This window comes from Zea mays, chromosome 6 (genome assembly GCF_902167145.1).
Source record: "Zea mays cultivar B73 chromosome 6, Zm-B73-REFERENCE-NAM-5.0, whole genome shotgun sequence".
Taxonomy (NCBI): domain Eukaryota; kingdom Viridiplantae; phylum Streptophyta; class Magnoliopsida; order Poales; family Poaceae; genus Zea; species Zea mays.
In genome coordinates this window covers 53,861,516-53,877,462 of record NC_050101.1, presented here as the reverse complement: position 1 = coordinate 53,877,462, position 15,947 = coordinate 53,861,516, and the positions used below count along the sequence as shown (strand labels likewise).

Sequence of the window (15,947 nt, the reverse complement as noted above, 5' to 3'; positions counted from 1 at the left end):
CAGGGGCTGGATCACGGCATAAACAACGTCGTTGGGAGGCGCGGACGGGGGTGTAGCGCGCTGGAGGACAGGTCGGTGGGGGCAGTCCGACGACGGGAGAACACACCGGCGCCGGAGGGCAGGGCGGCGGAGGACTCTGATGGCGGGCGTGGTCGGGGGTGCATCGCGTCGGAGGGCAGGCCGACGGGGGAGCCGATGACTGGATAACAGGTCGGCGGTGGCGGTGCGCCCTGCGCAGGCTGCGCTTGGGTGAAGATATGGTGTGACCGCGTGGGTGACATGAGGGGTGGAGAGGAAGTGGGTCGGAGTGGTTCGATTGTTTTTGAGGAACTCCTAGAATCCGCATTTTAAAGGGATATTTTGATCTGAAACCAACTTAACCTACTAGCCTTTTGAACCAAACATGAGTTGATGCAGGTTCAACCTGTTCCAACTCGTATCAACCCGTTAACAAACACACTGCTTTCTTTTGTGACTGGGTGGACGAATGAAGCGAGAGGACCAAGGGTCGGTAGGAGTCATAGAAATCGATAATTCCAATTCCTGATTAAAAAGTTGCTCTATGAAAAAAAATATTGTAGAACACATCAAAATTTTTTCCAAAAAAAAACGTAGTTGTAGCAGCAGCGCATTTGTTTGGCCGGTATCTTCTAGAAGATTGGAAGGGACATGGGGCGGCCAGGCAAGTCAACGATGACTGAGGGAGAGGAGAGGGAGCACTCCGGATTCAACAAATTCTTTCCAAGCAAACGCACGAGAGGTGGGCCATTTCCCATCTGCCATTTGGGGGGGTTGGTTGGCTACTACCCCTTGGTTTGTACTCCGTGTCCGTTTGGCGGGCGGGACAGAGACGGAGCCCCTCCCCCGTCTGCCTCGTCTTATTATTCTTCCTCCATTTTGAGTTGATTTGATTCAGTCTCCCCCTGGCTGCCAAACGCGGCCGGGCCATGCCATCCCTTCTTCTTGGTCTCTGCGCGGAGCTTTCCAAGCAACAAGAAAGCTGTTGCTCCTCCTAATCTCCTATCCTGTTGTACTAAGCAAAGCATATATTGACCACGCACGAACAGAGCGACCAATCCCCCTGTCCCCTCCCTTCCCCTTTTATTTGCGTGTTCCTTTCCTTCCCTCTCCTCTCCATCTCATCTGGGTTTCCGTTTGTCAGCTCAGCCGAGCTCCTTTAGTTTTTTTTTTCACTTAGGGATTCAATTGATTTGATTTGATTTTGATTCAAGGCGGCAGCCAGCAGCAGTAGCAGCTACTTCTTCTCCATTTGTAACCGCAGCAGGGATTTCCAGTATAACACAATACAATACAATGGCCGGCGAAGATGACGGCAACGCCACCAACGGCCGGCGGCGGCGGCGGAGGTCCGCCGTGCGCCTCAGCAAGCTCTACAGCTATGCGTGCGGCCGCCGGCCCAGCGTGGCCGACGACCACTCCGTGTCCAGGATAGGAGGCCCCGGCTTCTCCAGGGTGGTCACGGTCAACGCCGGCGGCGGCGAGCCTTCAGCGGCTGCAGCTGACCTGCTGCAGCAGCAGCAGCAGCAGATGGCCTCCAGCAACTCCATCTCCACCACCAAGTACAACCTCTTCACCTTCCTGCCCAAGTCCCTCTTCGAGCAGTTCCGCCGCGTCGCCAACATCTACTTCCTCCTCTCCGCCGGCATCGCCTACAGCCCCCTCGCCGCCTACAGCTCCTCCAGCGCCATTGCGCCGCTTGTCATCGTCCTCGTCGCCACCATGATCAAGGAGGCAATCGAAGACTGGAGGAGGAACCAGCAGGTACCGTACTACTATCCAACTTCACTTCAATTTCTTCTTCTTCTTCTTCTCTGTCAAAACAATTAATTTGATTGATTACATACTCGGTCTGTCTCGGTGAGTGAAATGAATCATGAAAGAATGAATGATCCGTTCCAGGACACGGAGGTGAACAACAGGAAGACTCAGGTCTTCCAGGTCAACAACATCGGCGGCGGCGGCGGCTTCCGCGATGCCAAATGGAAGGACATCCGCGTGGGCGACATCGTCAAGGTCCACAAGGACGAATTCTTCCCGGCTGACCTCGTCCTGCTCTCCTCTAGCTACGACGACGCCATCTGCTACGTGGAGACCATGAACCTGGACGGCGAGACCAACCTGAAGCTGAAGCAGTCCCTGGAGGCCACCTCCGCCTCGCTGCCGCCGGACGACGGCGCCAGCTTCGGGGCCTTCCGGGGCGCCGTCGTGCGGTGCGAGGACCCCAACGCGCACCTCTACACCTTCGTCGGGAACATCGAGATGGACGGCCGGCAGCACCCCCTGTCGCCGCAGCAGCTCCTGCTCAGGGACTCCAAGCTCCGCAACACCGACTTCGTGTACGGCGTCGTCGTGTTCACGGGGCAGGACACCAAGGTGATGCAGAACTCCATGAAGGTCCCGTCCAAGCGGAGCAACGTGGAGAAGAAGATGGACCGGGTCATGTACCTCCTCCTCTTCTCGCTCATCGTCATCTCGGTCGTCAGCTCCGTCTTCTTCGGCATCGCCACCAGAGACCACGGCAGGACCATGAGGAGATGGTACCTTAGGCCCGACGACACTGAGATCTACTACGACCCGAAACGGCCAGCGGTGGCAGCGGTGCTCCACTTCTTCACGGCCATAATGCTCTACGGCTACTTCATCCCCATCTCCCTGTACATCTCCATCGAGATCGTGAAGCTGCTGCAGGCGCTGTTCATCAACCACGACATCCACATGTACCACGAGGAGACGGACACGCCAGCCCACGCCAGGACGTCCAACCTCAACGAGGAGCTGGGCCAGGTCGACACCATCCTCACGGACAAAACCGGCACTCTCACCTGCAACTCCATGGAGTTCATCAAATGCTCCATCGCCGGAACCGCGTATGGCCGTGGCGTCACGGAGGTCGAGCGAGCAATGGCGAGGAAGAAAGGCTCCGCCGCCGCCGCTGACAATACAGACAAGGCCAAAAACAACGGCATTCAGCAGCAGCAGCATTTCCTGTCGTCGTCGTCGTCTGATGATAATGATGATGGTGACAACAACAGTAAACCAGCAGCCACCAAGGGATTCAACTTCGTGGACGAGCGTGTCATGGGCGGCAACTGGGTTCACCAGCCCCGCTCCGACGCCATCGAGATGTTCTTCCGGCTGCTGGCGGTCTGCCACACGTGCATACCCGAGGTCGACCAAGAGTCGGGCAAGATCTCGTACGAGGCAGAGTCTCCTGACGAGGCTGCCTTCGTCGTCGCGGCACGGGAGCTCGGCTTCACGTTCTACAAACGCACGCAGACAGGCGTTTATCTGCGCGAGCTAGATCCCTCGTCCGGGAAACAGGTTGACAGGTAATCATCAATCCTACGATAGCATTGTAGTGAAGAAACTACTAGTCCTTTTTCTTACTGTCCATCTCTTTTCTTATCTTTCCTTTTTCTTTGGGCAGGTCATATAGGATCTTGAATGTCCTCGAGTTCAACAGTGCGCGGAAGCGGATGTCAGTGATAGTTAAGGACGAGGAGGGCAAACTGTTTCTGTTCACCAAAGGAGCTGACAAGTATGTACTACCTCCAGTAATCTCTAACCTAACCTGACCTGCTGTATGCGTGCCATGCCATGCCTTGCCTTCGTCGTCCCTACCTCATCTCGACATGTCTGTGCAGCGTGATGTTCGAGAGGCTGTCAGGATCGGGGAGCGCGCACAGAGACGTGACCCAGCAGCACATAAACGAGTATGCCGACGCTGGCCTGAGAACGCTGGTGCTCGCGTACCGCGAGCTGAAGGCGGATGAGTATGCGCACTTCGACAGGCAGTTCGCGGCGGCTAAGAACTCCGTCAGCGCTGACAGGGACGAAAAGATCGACGAGGCTGCGGACCTGGTGGAGAGGGACCTTCTCCTCCTCGGCGCTACCGCTGTCGAGGACAAGCTGCAGAACGGGGTGCCTGAGTGCATCGACAAGCTCGCCCAGGCCGGCATCAAGATTTGGGTGCTGACTGGCGACAAGATGGAGACCGCCATCAATATCGGGTACGCCTGTAGTCTGTTAAGGCAAGGGATGAAGCAAATCACCATCACTCTGGAGACAGCAGACATCGCTGCGTTGGAGAAAGGCAGCGACAAGGCCGCCTTAACCAAGGTAGGGGGGAGAGCTAGCAGAGTACTACTTTTAATTGTTTTTTTTTAGTTCTAATTTTTTTTAATATAACCTTGTGTTATATTAACTGCTGCAGGCATCGAAAGATAGCGTGGCGCGGCAAATAAACGAGGGGAAGAAGCTCGTGAATGCGTCTTCTGGCGAGTCCTTCGCGTTGATCATTGATGGGAGGTCGCTTACGTATGCGCTGGAGGACGACGCAAAGGACATGTTCCTGGATCTTGCAGTTGGCTGTGGATCAGTCATCTGCTGCCGCTCTTCACCCAAGCAGAAAGCTCTCGTAAGCTAGCTAATTTACTGGCATCTCAAATCAGTCTATCCTTCTTCTTTTTTTTTTGCCATTATTATTTGTTTCTGATGGGCTGGTGACATGGATTGAATCGGATGCAGGTAACCAGGCTTGTCAAAACGGGAACGGGTAAGGTCACATTGGCGATCGGCGATGGCGCCAACGACGTGGGCATGATCCAGGAGGCGGATATCGGTGTTGGGATCAGCGGCGCTGAAGGGATGCAGGTTCGTTGCTGCTACTAGTCTCGTCCTGTGTCCAGAATGAACCAGCTTTGGTTTGTATTCATTTCATGGTCGACGTTCTGCTCTGCAGGCTGTGATGGCAAGCGATGTTTCCATCGCCCAGTTCCGCTTCCTGGAGCGTCTGCTACTCGTCCATGGGCATTGGTGCTATAGCAGGATCTCATCGATGGTACGAGCTAGCTGCCTGTAACACCAGCACACACGCACGTACAATGAAGTGAAGAAGAAGAAGCTGATGAACGACTTGTTATGTTTTGTTTGGCGGACAGATCTGCTACTTCTTCTACAAGAACATCACGTTCGGTGTGACCCTGTTCCTGTACGACGCCTACACGTCCTTCTCGGGCCAGCCTCTGTACAACGACTGGGCAATGGCGAGCTTCAACGTCTTCTTCACGTCGCTGCCCGTGGTCGCCATGGGCGTGTTCGACCAAGACGTGTCTGCTAGATTCTGTCTCAAGGTACTACTCTACTGTATATCTCATCTAGCTAGCTAGAATAGATCGATACGCATGATGATGGTCGAGTCGTCGACTAACTTTGATATGTGGCGCAAATGCGTACGCAGTTCCCGATGCTGTACCAGGAGGGGCCTCAGGACCTTCTGTTCCAGTGGCGAAGGATCATCGGGTGGATGGTGAACGGCGTGGCCAGCGCCGTGATCATCTTCTTCCTGTGCACGGCGTCGCTGCAGCACCAGGCGTTCCGCAGCGGCGGGGAGGTGGCGGACATGGCGACGCTGGGCGCCACCGCGTACACGTGCATCGTGTGGGCCGTGAACCTGCAGATGTACATCACGGTGAGCTACTTCACGCTGGTGCAGCACGTGTGCATCTGGCTCAGCGTCGGCCTCTGGTACGTGTTCCTCCCGGTGTACGGCGCCATCGCGCCCAGCTTCTCGACCACCTACTACATGGTGTTCGTGGAGGCGCTGGCGGGGGCGCCGTCCTACTGGGTGGTCACCCTGCTGGTGTCCGCCGCCTCCCTCGTCCCCTACTTCACCTACGCCGTCGTCAAGTCGTGGTTCTTCCCGGACTACCACAACAGGATCCAGTGGCTGCGGCACAGGGAGAGGGCCAAGGCCCACCCGGACCCGGAGACCAGCGCCGACGTGGAGCTCAGCCAGGTCCTGCGCCAGTTCTCCGTCCGCTCCACCGGCGTCGGCGTGTCGGCCCGGCGCGATGCCACGGCCGTGCTCCGTCGCCTCAACAGCACGACGCAGCGTGCGGACTATTCGCAGTCACCACCCACCCCAGGTGTCGCAGTCGTCGTCGCAGCAGATCGATGAGCGAAAGCATTCGTTAGAGTCTATACATACAAACATAGATGTAAATACAGTAGTACACACTACACAGGAGGAAGGAAAAACATGCAAGCTAGTGTCAACTCAACAACTAGCATGAGGGCCAGTTTTTTTTTTTTTTTTTGAAGTAGCTACAAATGATGTACATTATTTGGAAGGAAAAGGATGGATGGGGCCATGGGGGGAGGGATAAAGTTTTAGTTTCATTCTTTAGTTTTTTTTCTTCCTTTGATTAAACACAGGACTTGCTCTTTCTTCATGGATCTCAAGGATCCAGATATTTCAGGTTTTTCAGGATATTAGTGGATCTTTCTGTGCATTATTGGGACGGTGTGTGAACCACATGGATACGGTGTATGAACCCAACTCACATGAATCACGAGGCAACGACCGGTAATGAAGTGGAACAGATGACATCACATGAATCACGAGACAAATGAAATGAATGGAAAGCCGGCTGCGCTTCCTAAATTGACCTGACTGTCATCATGATGATGAAGAAGTAAACATTTCGTCTTTTCTTTTAGGGTGGGCGCTGAATTCAAAGGGCATTTTCCAGAGCCATCCCTGTCCGTGAGAGTCTTGCGGCCTTGCTTTCAATTCCGGTATCTGGAAGGAGAAGACCAGGAAAGAAAGAACAACAACGTCCCTTCCACAGACCATATAATCTAGTAGTCATCCTTTTCATTAGTTAGGCGAGTTGGGACGGCAACCGCGGCGCCATCAACGGAGCGGAAGCGTTGTCTCTAAGCTCTTCGGAAAGAGACCAAAACGTCAGGCGGTTGAACGGTTCATTCATTTCCGTGTCTTTGCCTCCAGAAATGGACAAGTTGAAAGATGTCTGCATGCCAGTCACAGGGTTCACCGTAACCCTTCAAAAATCAAAACCGGTGGCCACCGATTACCGATCAATCACAATTTATCCCCGTAAACCGGTAGAACTCAGCCCATTTCAAATCCAAACCAATTTTTAAATTGGTTTGGTTCACCGTCTATTAATGAGCCGATATAACTGATTAATCGGCTCCCAGCACGATAAACCGGTAGCAGAGAGGAGGAAACCGAGCCCCTTGTTTTCATCAAATAAAGCTCGCACACTTGTGAACCCCACTGTAAAAGGGAACTAGGCTAAAAAACCATTTCCACACTTATCATCACAACCAATTAAGACTAACTAGTTTGCTAAGTTATGAATCAGGTACTCAAAACATTCTTCAAGAAGATCAACCCTTAAAAACAACACATCATGGACAGTCCGAGGCTCTAGTGCGGGCTGTCCGGGAGCTCTTTTTGAAAATACCACTTGGCTTCGGACCGTTCGGTTCCTTCCAGCGGACCGTCCGCGCACCACAATGACTTCAGACAAGAACTATACCAAATGCACATTCCTACTACAGACCGTCTGAAAGATAAGTGAATACTATTTGGCACTAAGTGCAGACCGTCCAGCCTCGTGCGTGGATCGTCCGCCCGTTAGAGAGCAATCCAACTAGAAGGTGCTAGATTCCATAAAATGAATTATAGCGTCCACGCGGACCGTCTGGAGGCACGACCGGACCGTCCGCGTCAGACTTTATCTGACATCTAACGACGCTCTGACATCTAACGATGCATTTAATGCGATTATAGCCATTAATATAGCCGTTATAACTGATCGTTGTGATCTAGTCCTTGATCCTGCAGGTGCAGACCGTCTGGACCAGGCTTGTGGACTGTCCACGAGTGGCAGAGAAGAGGCACGACTATGTGATGGTTGAGGGCTATAAATACCACCCCAACCACCCCTTCAATGGCACCAAGTGAAAGGGAAATGTGCCATAGGGCCATTTCTACCTGTTTTGGTGATTTTGACCAACACACCACATTGGACTAACGGTCTTGATGTGAGTATGATCAATAGGTTCTTTGAAGGCAATTTGAAGAGATCAAGTCCAAAAGAGCTCAAACAGGGGCCCAAATTTGCAACTTGGAGTAAAATAGTATAATTGTAATGTTTGCACCTTTAGATATGTTATGTAGGTGTAGGATTTAGGACACCGGCTAGAGGGGGTGAATAGACGGTTTTGACTAAAAACAACAACACTAAAGAAATTTAATCAATACAACAAAAGATATAAATTCTCTAGCTAATACAAGTAAACAACTAATGAAAGCAACAATAACAAAGCTAGAAGTGAATGGCAATTCAATAATCACTAGCTACTAGCAATGAAAATAACAAGTGGGAAAAGAGACACCGAATTTTTTTCCCGTGGTATCAGTGATTTGCTAATCACCCCTAATCCACGTTGAGGTAGACTCCAAGCTCTCACTTGCTTCTCTATCAAAACACGGCTTGATCTTTAAGCCAAGTGGACAAGGAATCACTTGTTACCTCGGTTCCACTAGTGTCACCATTGCCGCTCCAGCGAGGTAGGCGTGAACCTCTCACAATCACAACCGCGACTTGTCCACAACTTCCACAGAGAGCTCAACGGAGACACCACCAAGCCGTCTTGGAGGAGGAAACTGTAATACCCAAAAATGTATTCAATGAGAATATAGTTGATCTCTTTATTTTGTGTACCATATTTTCATCATAAAAAGAGCGTGCCTATAATTAAGAGATGAATTGAAACAAATGATACTAAAATGGAATATGCATCATGCTGAGGTTTTATTTTGTGTACATTTTATGACAATATAAAAATAATGTAAAAAGAAATATGTTAATATCCAAATGGGGATTTAAATCCTAAAGGAAATTCTAGAATTGAGGAAAAGAGAAGAAAATATTATACAAATAGTATAAAATATAGATTCAAATTTGAAATTTAAATTTGAAAGAGAAGAGAAGAGAAAAGGAAATAAAATATAAATAAAAGAACAACTCTAATTGGACCAATTCTGCACCTTTTGGCCCACCAGGAGAAACCATCTGCGCAGCCCAATCCCCTCACACCCGCGCGCGCCGACCCCTCGGCCCCAAGGGTCAGCCAGTGGTGCCCTAATACCGCCACCGATTCAAAGGACCGTCTTGTCAGCAGGACTCGCATCACGCACACACGTCGCTGTGGACTGGGCCCACTCGCCAGTCTACCAGTCGCGCGCGCCGCCGACTCCCTTTGGGTTTCGCTGTCAGCTGGGACCCACAGGGCAGTCACTTAACCGTGTGCGCCTCCGTCTTCTCCCCGCGCCACTCGCCTCCTCCGTGCATGCCGTGTCGTGCCGTGAGCTTCGGAGTTCGTTGCTGTTGCCCGCACCCCACCGCGCCTACAAATATTGGAGCCCACGACCTCGCCCGCTCGAGCTCCTATTTCCTCGATGCTGTTTCTCCACATCATTCACTGCGCAGCCGCGTCCCGCACGGAGAAGTTGAACCCGCCGCCGGAGAACTCGTCCATGCCGAGCATACCAGCCTCTACGTGCGGTCAAGGTAGTGCGCCGGGGACTAGGGTAGCCGACCGTGCCCCCAATTCGAATTGCGCACCGCTTGGGCTCGAGGAATTCCTCGCCGGACGTCAAACCGGGGCGGAATCGCCCCTCCTCCGTAGTCCGAGCGCGTCACGTCGTTACTGCCGGTGAGAACTAGTTACCCACACTCACTTTTGTCTACTCATCGTTTGACACATAATAGGTTAGAGGTAGCGTCCCGGGATATCGAACGAGCCATCTCCGGCCATGGTCGCCGCCGTGTAGGCGGGCGGTGTCGCCGTGCGCTGATTTCCCGAAGAGGGGTGAATGTGAGCCGTCAGATTTTGGATGTATGGCATAGATTAGAGTTATCGCGTACCCCTTCGCCATGTATAGTTATGACCGTCGATCTGGATCTAATGGATAGATGTAGATCTGCGGTGATAAAATCTCTACCGTTGAGTCCCAATCCGATGATCCCAACTGCATACCGCTTCGCCACGCTGGGAATCTAATCTTAATCGTAGAAAAGTGATCGGGCGGCCAGAACCCTCAATACCCGTTCGCGGGTCAGATTTGCACATAAAACCATCTGGTTTAGGGAAACCAACCCGCGGTCCAGAGTCGTGTTCACTGAGTCTGGGAAATATTCTGGATTTGCCCCTGTGTTCGCTCGATATTGAGGCACAGTCCAGGGAGTTAGGAAATTAGGGAAATTAATTTAGAAATGGATTTTGAATATAAAATAATGGCTAGAGTTTGTTTAATTCATAGAAAATTCATGTTAAGTCCAAATTAATTCATTCCAGTTTCTATAATTTTAGAATATTATTGTTTATCACCTAGTGACTCTGTTTTGGCATGAAAACAATAATAAAATTTATTTATTAGTTAATCTTGAATCAAATACATAATACCTTTGGAAATTCATAACTTAAAATCTATAACTCCAAAATTAATGATTCATGTTCCTAGGATCTTATTTTAATGTGTAGATTATTATTGTGTATTTTATTTACATGTTTGGTGTGATGTTAATTTCTGCTATGCTATGTATGTTTGTGTTGATGCGAGTAGACGAGCAAGCTACTGAGGATCCGGGTGTTCAGCAGATAGAAGTTGCTGAGCAGGACCTCATTGAAGGCAAGTTGTGCCTTTAATCACTTATTCTTACCCAGCCATGTTCTTATTAATCATAATAATCTGCATAGGTTAATTTTCATGGGATCCAATAGGTCACCCTAGTTTTGGCTATCTTTATACCTTGTTTTACCACTGGATATTTTTGGGTAGTACTTGCTATTGCTTTATGTGATTTTGGGTATGAAGATACATTATTAATGATTGCACTTTTATTATCTGTTTATTATTAATATTCATGTTAAGATCATTATGTTAATGGGAACATGGAGCGACCACCCGGGAAAACAGTGCTACCACAAGGGTAGTATGGGATGCCCTTGGCTGATTAACTAGAAAAGCTAGTGGATGACTACCTTACCCGATAGGGCAAGGGCAGTAGGGGAGTGGTCAGTGTAGGGAGGTCCTTGGGTTGATTTTGCTACGATGGCAGTCAGGCGAGGATCCCTGCACTGGAGCTTCCTATAAATTGTAGCGGGTTTTCTGAAGCTAGTGGAACTTTGTAAATGCCTCGTAGTGTTACCCTGACTCGCCTCCTCGGTAGAGGTGTCTGGGATTGGTCGTTGTTGGGGGCCTTCGGCTTCCGAAGGTCCTCAAAAACGTGATTTAACAATGGTTCTAGAGTATAATACATGAACAGGTACCTTCGGACATGGACCCTTTGGACAAGTCAAAATCGATGTATGAAGAAACACAAGGAGAACGAAGGATGGAACAGAGCCGAAGCTGTGCGCAAGGAAGCTTCGGCATGATGGCAGAAAAGAGGAAACCGACTTAAAGAGGAAAAGACTATCTAGACCCCGATAAATTACTATAGAGTTATTATCAAAAGCAAAGGGCCTGGATGTAATTTTACATGGGCTGCGACCCGTGCCTATAAATAGGTGAACAGTACTCCCATACTGTTCACGCTGACTTGGCATTCGCTTTTGTGTCACGCTTGTACTTTTGCTTTCCTTCGAGCCGAAGGTACATTTGTAATTTGTTATCATTTCTATAATAATAAAAATAGAAATGAACTAATAATAATATTTAAGTATTTATATTATTTCTCATACTTTATGTGGATCCCTCTTTCATTATTTGTTATACTTATGAAGGTATGTCCTTCATAACCTTCGTCCGAAACTCATTATATCCTAAGGGAAATAATGCTTCGAAGGACGAAGGACTTTAACGTTTAACGATTTCTGTGTTGCCTTGTTCTTAATTCTTAGCATTTAAGGACAAGTCCTCAACAGTCGTCTCTTGGCAGATGGGTAACATGACTTGTGGGTAAATATGTGCAACCTCTACAGAGTGTAAAACTGGTATATCAGCCGTGCTCACGGTCATGAGCAGCTCGGACCCTCACATGATTAATCTATGGAATTAAAACTCAATTTTTTCATTTGCATCAAATTGGAATTATTTATTTATTACTTTATTTATTATTACTATGGTTTGGTATTCATGTACACTTAGTAACTGCTAATAAAATTTTGACCAAGTTATAAAAACAATGCTCAGCTTCAGCCTTTATTTTGTTGATCAGCCTTACACTTCACATGAATTCCCACCTTTGGTGAGTTCATGCACATTATTCCCCACGACTTGTTGAGCTATGAACGTATGTGAGCTCACTCTTGCTGTCTCACACTCCCCCACAGGAGAAGAACAGGTGGTCGATGAGGAGCCGCCTAACACTGAGGCTTTCGACTTGATCTAGGTGGCGTCTCCCAGTCACCTTTGTGGCGCCAGGGAATAATAATTAGTTCGCTTTATTTTATCATTTATTTTTAAGACTTCCGCTATGTAATAAGTACATTTATGATATTTATGACATTTATCTCTATGCACTCTGTTATTATGTGTGTTGTTCTTCCTTGGCGCACATATGAGATGCACCCGGCTTTGTTCCTTAAATCCGGGTGTGACAGAAGTGGTATCAGAGGAAATGTTGACTATAGGACGAAACCTAGATAGAAATGGACAAAACCCTTACATACTTACCTCACTCTGATTCTTTCTATACTTTTCTTGATCCTGTCTCACCTTCTATTGTTTTACTCTGGTTAATCTTACCTTTTCTATTCTAAGACAAGGAGGATTTCACACTCTGGAATCCTACATCCATGACCCTCTAAAGAGATAGGAGACCCAAGATAAAAATTACAAAAATATTTTCTCTGTTTAAAATGTTGGTTGATTGTTCTTATGATAAATGCTTGATTTGCTTCTTTGATTGATCGAAACATTATAGCTGGGCATCTTAGCATGTACCACCATAAGGTAATGTATTAGCTTTAGTAGGTGACACACTTAGCTAATAAATCCCCCAAAGTAACATGCTTCGTAATTACATGCCTTGTCTACAATCCTTTCTTTCTTACCATATATTTCTAACTCAGATGGTCAATACCAGGAAGGGCGGTGGAATTGATCTACCTCCCAATCGACACACTCAGAGGATATTCAGACAACCACAACAACAACCTGAGATGGATCCTCCACAGCCTCCACCAGCCGGAGCTGATTCCGCAGTTACTGCCCAGATGCGGATAATGCAGCAGATGGCAGATACCATGGCGGACATGCACGCACAGATGCGGCAGGAACACCAAGAGATGCGCCAGGAGAGAGAGGATATATGTCAGGAGATGCGCCATGAGCGAGAGGATATACACCAGGAGAGGAGGGTGCAACAGCAGTAAGCACCACTACCACCACCACCACCTCCACTTCCACCCCGGGACAAGCACCGGGAATTTATGAGCCACAAGCCGCCTACCTTCGCCAGCTCTCCAGATCCACTCCATGCTGATGATTGGTTGAAGTCAATTGAGAAGGTGCTCAACATCGCCCAATGCTCTGACCGAGAGAAGGTTCTATATGCTTCTGGTCGTCTGACTAGTCCTGCTGCTGACTGGTGGGATTCTTATGTTGCTGCCCATGATGCTGCTGACACTATTACTTGGGCGGAATTCACAACTTAGTTCAGAAACTACTACATTCCTGCTGGATTAATGAAGATCAAGAAGAAGGAGTTTCTATCATTGAAGCAAGGCAACATGTTTGTCAGCGAGTACCGCGACAAATTCATTCAATTGTCAAGATATGCTCCTGATGAGGTGGCTGATGATGAAAGGAAGCAAGAGCACTTCATAGAAGGACTCAATGGGCCACTATAGTACGCATTGGTTGCTCACACATTTCCATCATTTCCAAGGCTGCTTGATAAGGCTCTTGCTATTGAACACAAGCATGTTCAACTGGGAGATCTAAAGAGGAAGGCCATTGCACAGGGACAGGGTAGCAGCAGTGTTCGACCTCGCTATGTTCCGCCTCAGGGTACCCTAGCTCATCGAGGAGGAGCATGTCCAGCTCAGTATGCTCCACAGGGGACTCCACAGACGCCTCACACTCGTCAAGCTGCCCCACTGGCACCCTGGCGAGGCCTACAGGACAGAAGACCGTCCCTACATGCTTCAAGTGCAGTCAGATTGGGCACTATGCTAATGCTTGTTCGGTGGGGAATTCTGGTACACCAGCTCAGAACAAGCAACAGACTCCTGGCAAGGGATACTCTATTGCCAGGGTTAATCAAGTCAGCGCAGATGCTACTCCTGATGGTGCTGACATCACACTTGGTATGTTTTATATTAATGCAATTCCTGCAACCATATTATTTGATTCTGGTGCTACACATTCATTCATGTCTGCTCGATATGCCAACACAAACGAGATATCAATGCAAAATATGAAAACACCAGTGATAGTAATTACACTTAAAGGGCCTATTGAGGCAAGTTATATGACACATAGATTGACATTAACAATTATGGGAAGAGAATTCTGGGCTACCGCTATAATATTAGAGGCAAGCAGTATAGATCTGATCCTTGGCATGTCATGGTTAAAAAAGGCAAAGGCCATTATACACTATGGTAGGGGTACTGTAGAACTCACCAGCCCTAAAGGAGAAAGATTTCAAGTTGAAATTGCAGTAACTACCTCTACCAGACGTGCGCCATTCTTTATAGCCGAGGAGTTCGTTGGTGACAACATCCATGTGGTTAGGGATTTTCCAGATGTCTTTCTAGAGGAGTTACCAGGGATGCCACAGGAGAGGGAAGTTGAGTTTGTCATTGATCTACTACCTAGGACTGCTCCTATTTCTAAATGCCCCTACCAAATGTTCATAGAAGAGTTACAAGAACTTAAGAAGCAGTTAATGGAGTTGCAAGAGGCAGGGTACATTCGTCCGAGTTCCTCACCTTGGGGAGCATCGGTACTATTTGTACAGAAGAAGGATGGTTCGCAACGGATGTGTGTGGACTATAGATCACTTAATGATGTCACCATCAATAACAAGTACATGTTACCTCATATTGATGACTTATTTGATTAGATGAGAGGTGCTAGGGTGTTCTCTAAGATTGACCTCAGGTCGGGCTACCATCAAATGAAGATTAGGCCATCTGATATTCCCAAGACGACTTTCTCAACCCGATATGGTTTATATGAATTCACAGTCATGTCATTTGGCTTAACCAATGCACCAGCTTATTTTATGAATCTGATGAATAAGGTGTTCATGGAGTATCTCGATAAATTAGTCGTGGTATTCATCGACGACATTCTTATTTATTCTAAGAATGATAGTGAGCATGAGGAGCATTTGCGGATGGTGCTACAGAAGTTACGGGATAATCAACTTTATGCCAAATTTACCAAGTGTGATTTCTGGCTTGATGAAGTGCATTTTCTCGGGCATATCATCTTCAAAGGAGGAATTTCTATGGATCCAGCTAAAGTAACAACGATAATGGATTGGAAGATACCAAGTACAGTCTTGAAGATCCGGAGTTTCTTGGGACTTGCAGGCTATTACCGACGATTCATTGAAGGGTTCTCCAAGATTGCTAAGCCTATGACCTCATTGTTAGAGAAGGGCAAGAAGTTTAAGTGGACCGAGGAATGCCAAGAGAGTTTCGATCAATTGAGATCTAAGTTGATGGCTGCTCCAGTGCTGATTATGCCAGACCTATAGAAATTTTTTGATATATATTGTGATGCAAGTCGCCAAGGCCTGGGATGTGTGCTTATGCAGGAAGGTCACGTAATTGCCAACACGTCTCGCCAGTTGCGGAAACATGAGTTGAATTACCCCACTCATGACTTAGAACTGACAGCCGTTGTGCATGCTCTCAAAATTTGGAGACACTATATTATGGGAACCAAGTACCAAATCTACACTAATCACAAGAGCTTAAAATACATTTTCACTCAGAAGGATCTTAACCTTAGGCAACGCCGATGGTTGGAGCTCATCAAGGATTATGACCTGGAAATTCACTATCATCCGGGCAAGGCGAATCTGGTTGCGGATGCTTTGAGTCGGAAGGGGCAGGTCCATGTAGCTATTGTCACCCAGTTA

At 48.3% G+C, this 15,947-nt stretch overlaps 1 protein-coding gene across 1 annotated transcript; it reads left to right on the top strand.

Moving 5' to 3' along the window:
• Positions 1-834: 834 nt before the first annotated feature.
• On the top strand, positions 835-6,337 carry LOC103629310 (phospholipid-transporting ATPase 10). The gene is made up of 9 exons (XM_020540234.2): positions 835-1,782; positions 1,921-3,350; positions 3,449-3,559; positions 3,666-4,140; positions 4,235-4,438; positions 4,549-4,674; positions 4,763-4,861; positions 4,962-5,153; positions 5,261-6,337. Exons 1-9 carry the CDS (start codon positions 1,315-1,317, stop codon positions 5,978-5,980), a joined length of 3,825 nt encoding a protein of 1,274 aa, XP_020395823.1. The 5' UTR covers positions 835-1,314; the 3' UTR covers positions 5,981-6,337.
• The last annotated feature ends 9,610 nt before the right edge of the window (positions 6,338-15,947 follow it).

What these genes read in the sequence shown, in the direction of transcription:
- LOC103629310 (XM_020540234.2), top strand. Translation starts at nt 1,315, where the DNA reads ATGGCCGGCGAAGATGACGGCAACGCCACCAACGGCCGGCGGCGGCGG. An exon ending in ACTGGAGGAGGAACCAGCAG is followed by an intron (nt 1,783 to 1,920) that starts GTACCGTACTAC and finishes GATCCGTTCCAG; the next exon opens with GACACGGAGGTGAACAACAG. An exon ending in ACAAGGCCGCCTTAACCAAG is followed by an intron (nt 4,141 to 4,234) that starts GTAGGGGGGAGA and finishes TAACTGCTGCAG; the next exon opens with GCATCGAAAGATAGCGTGGC.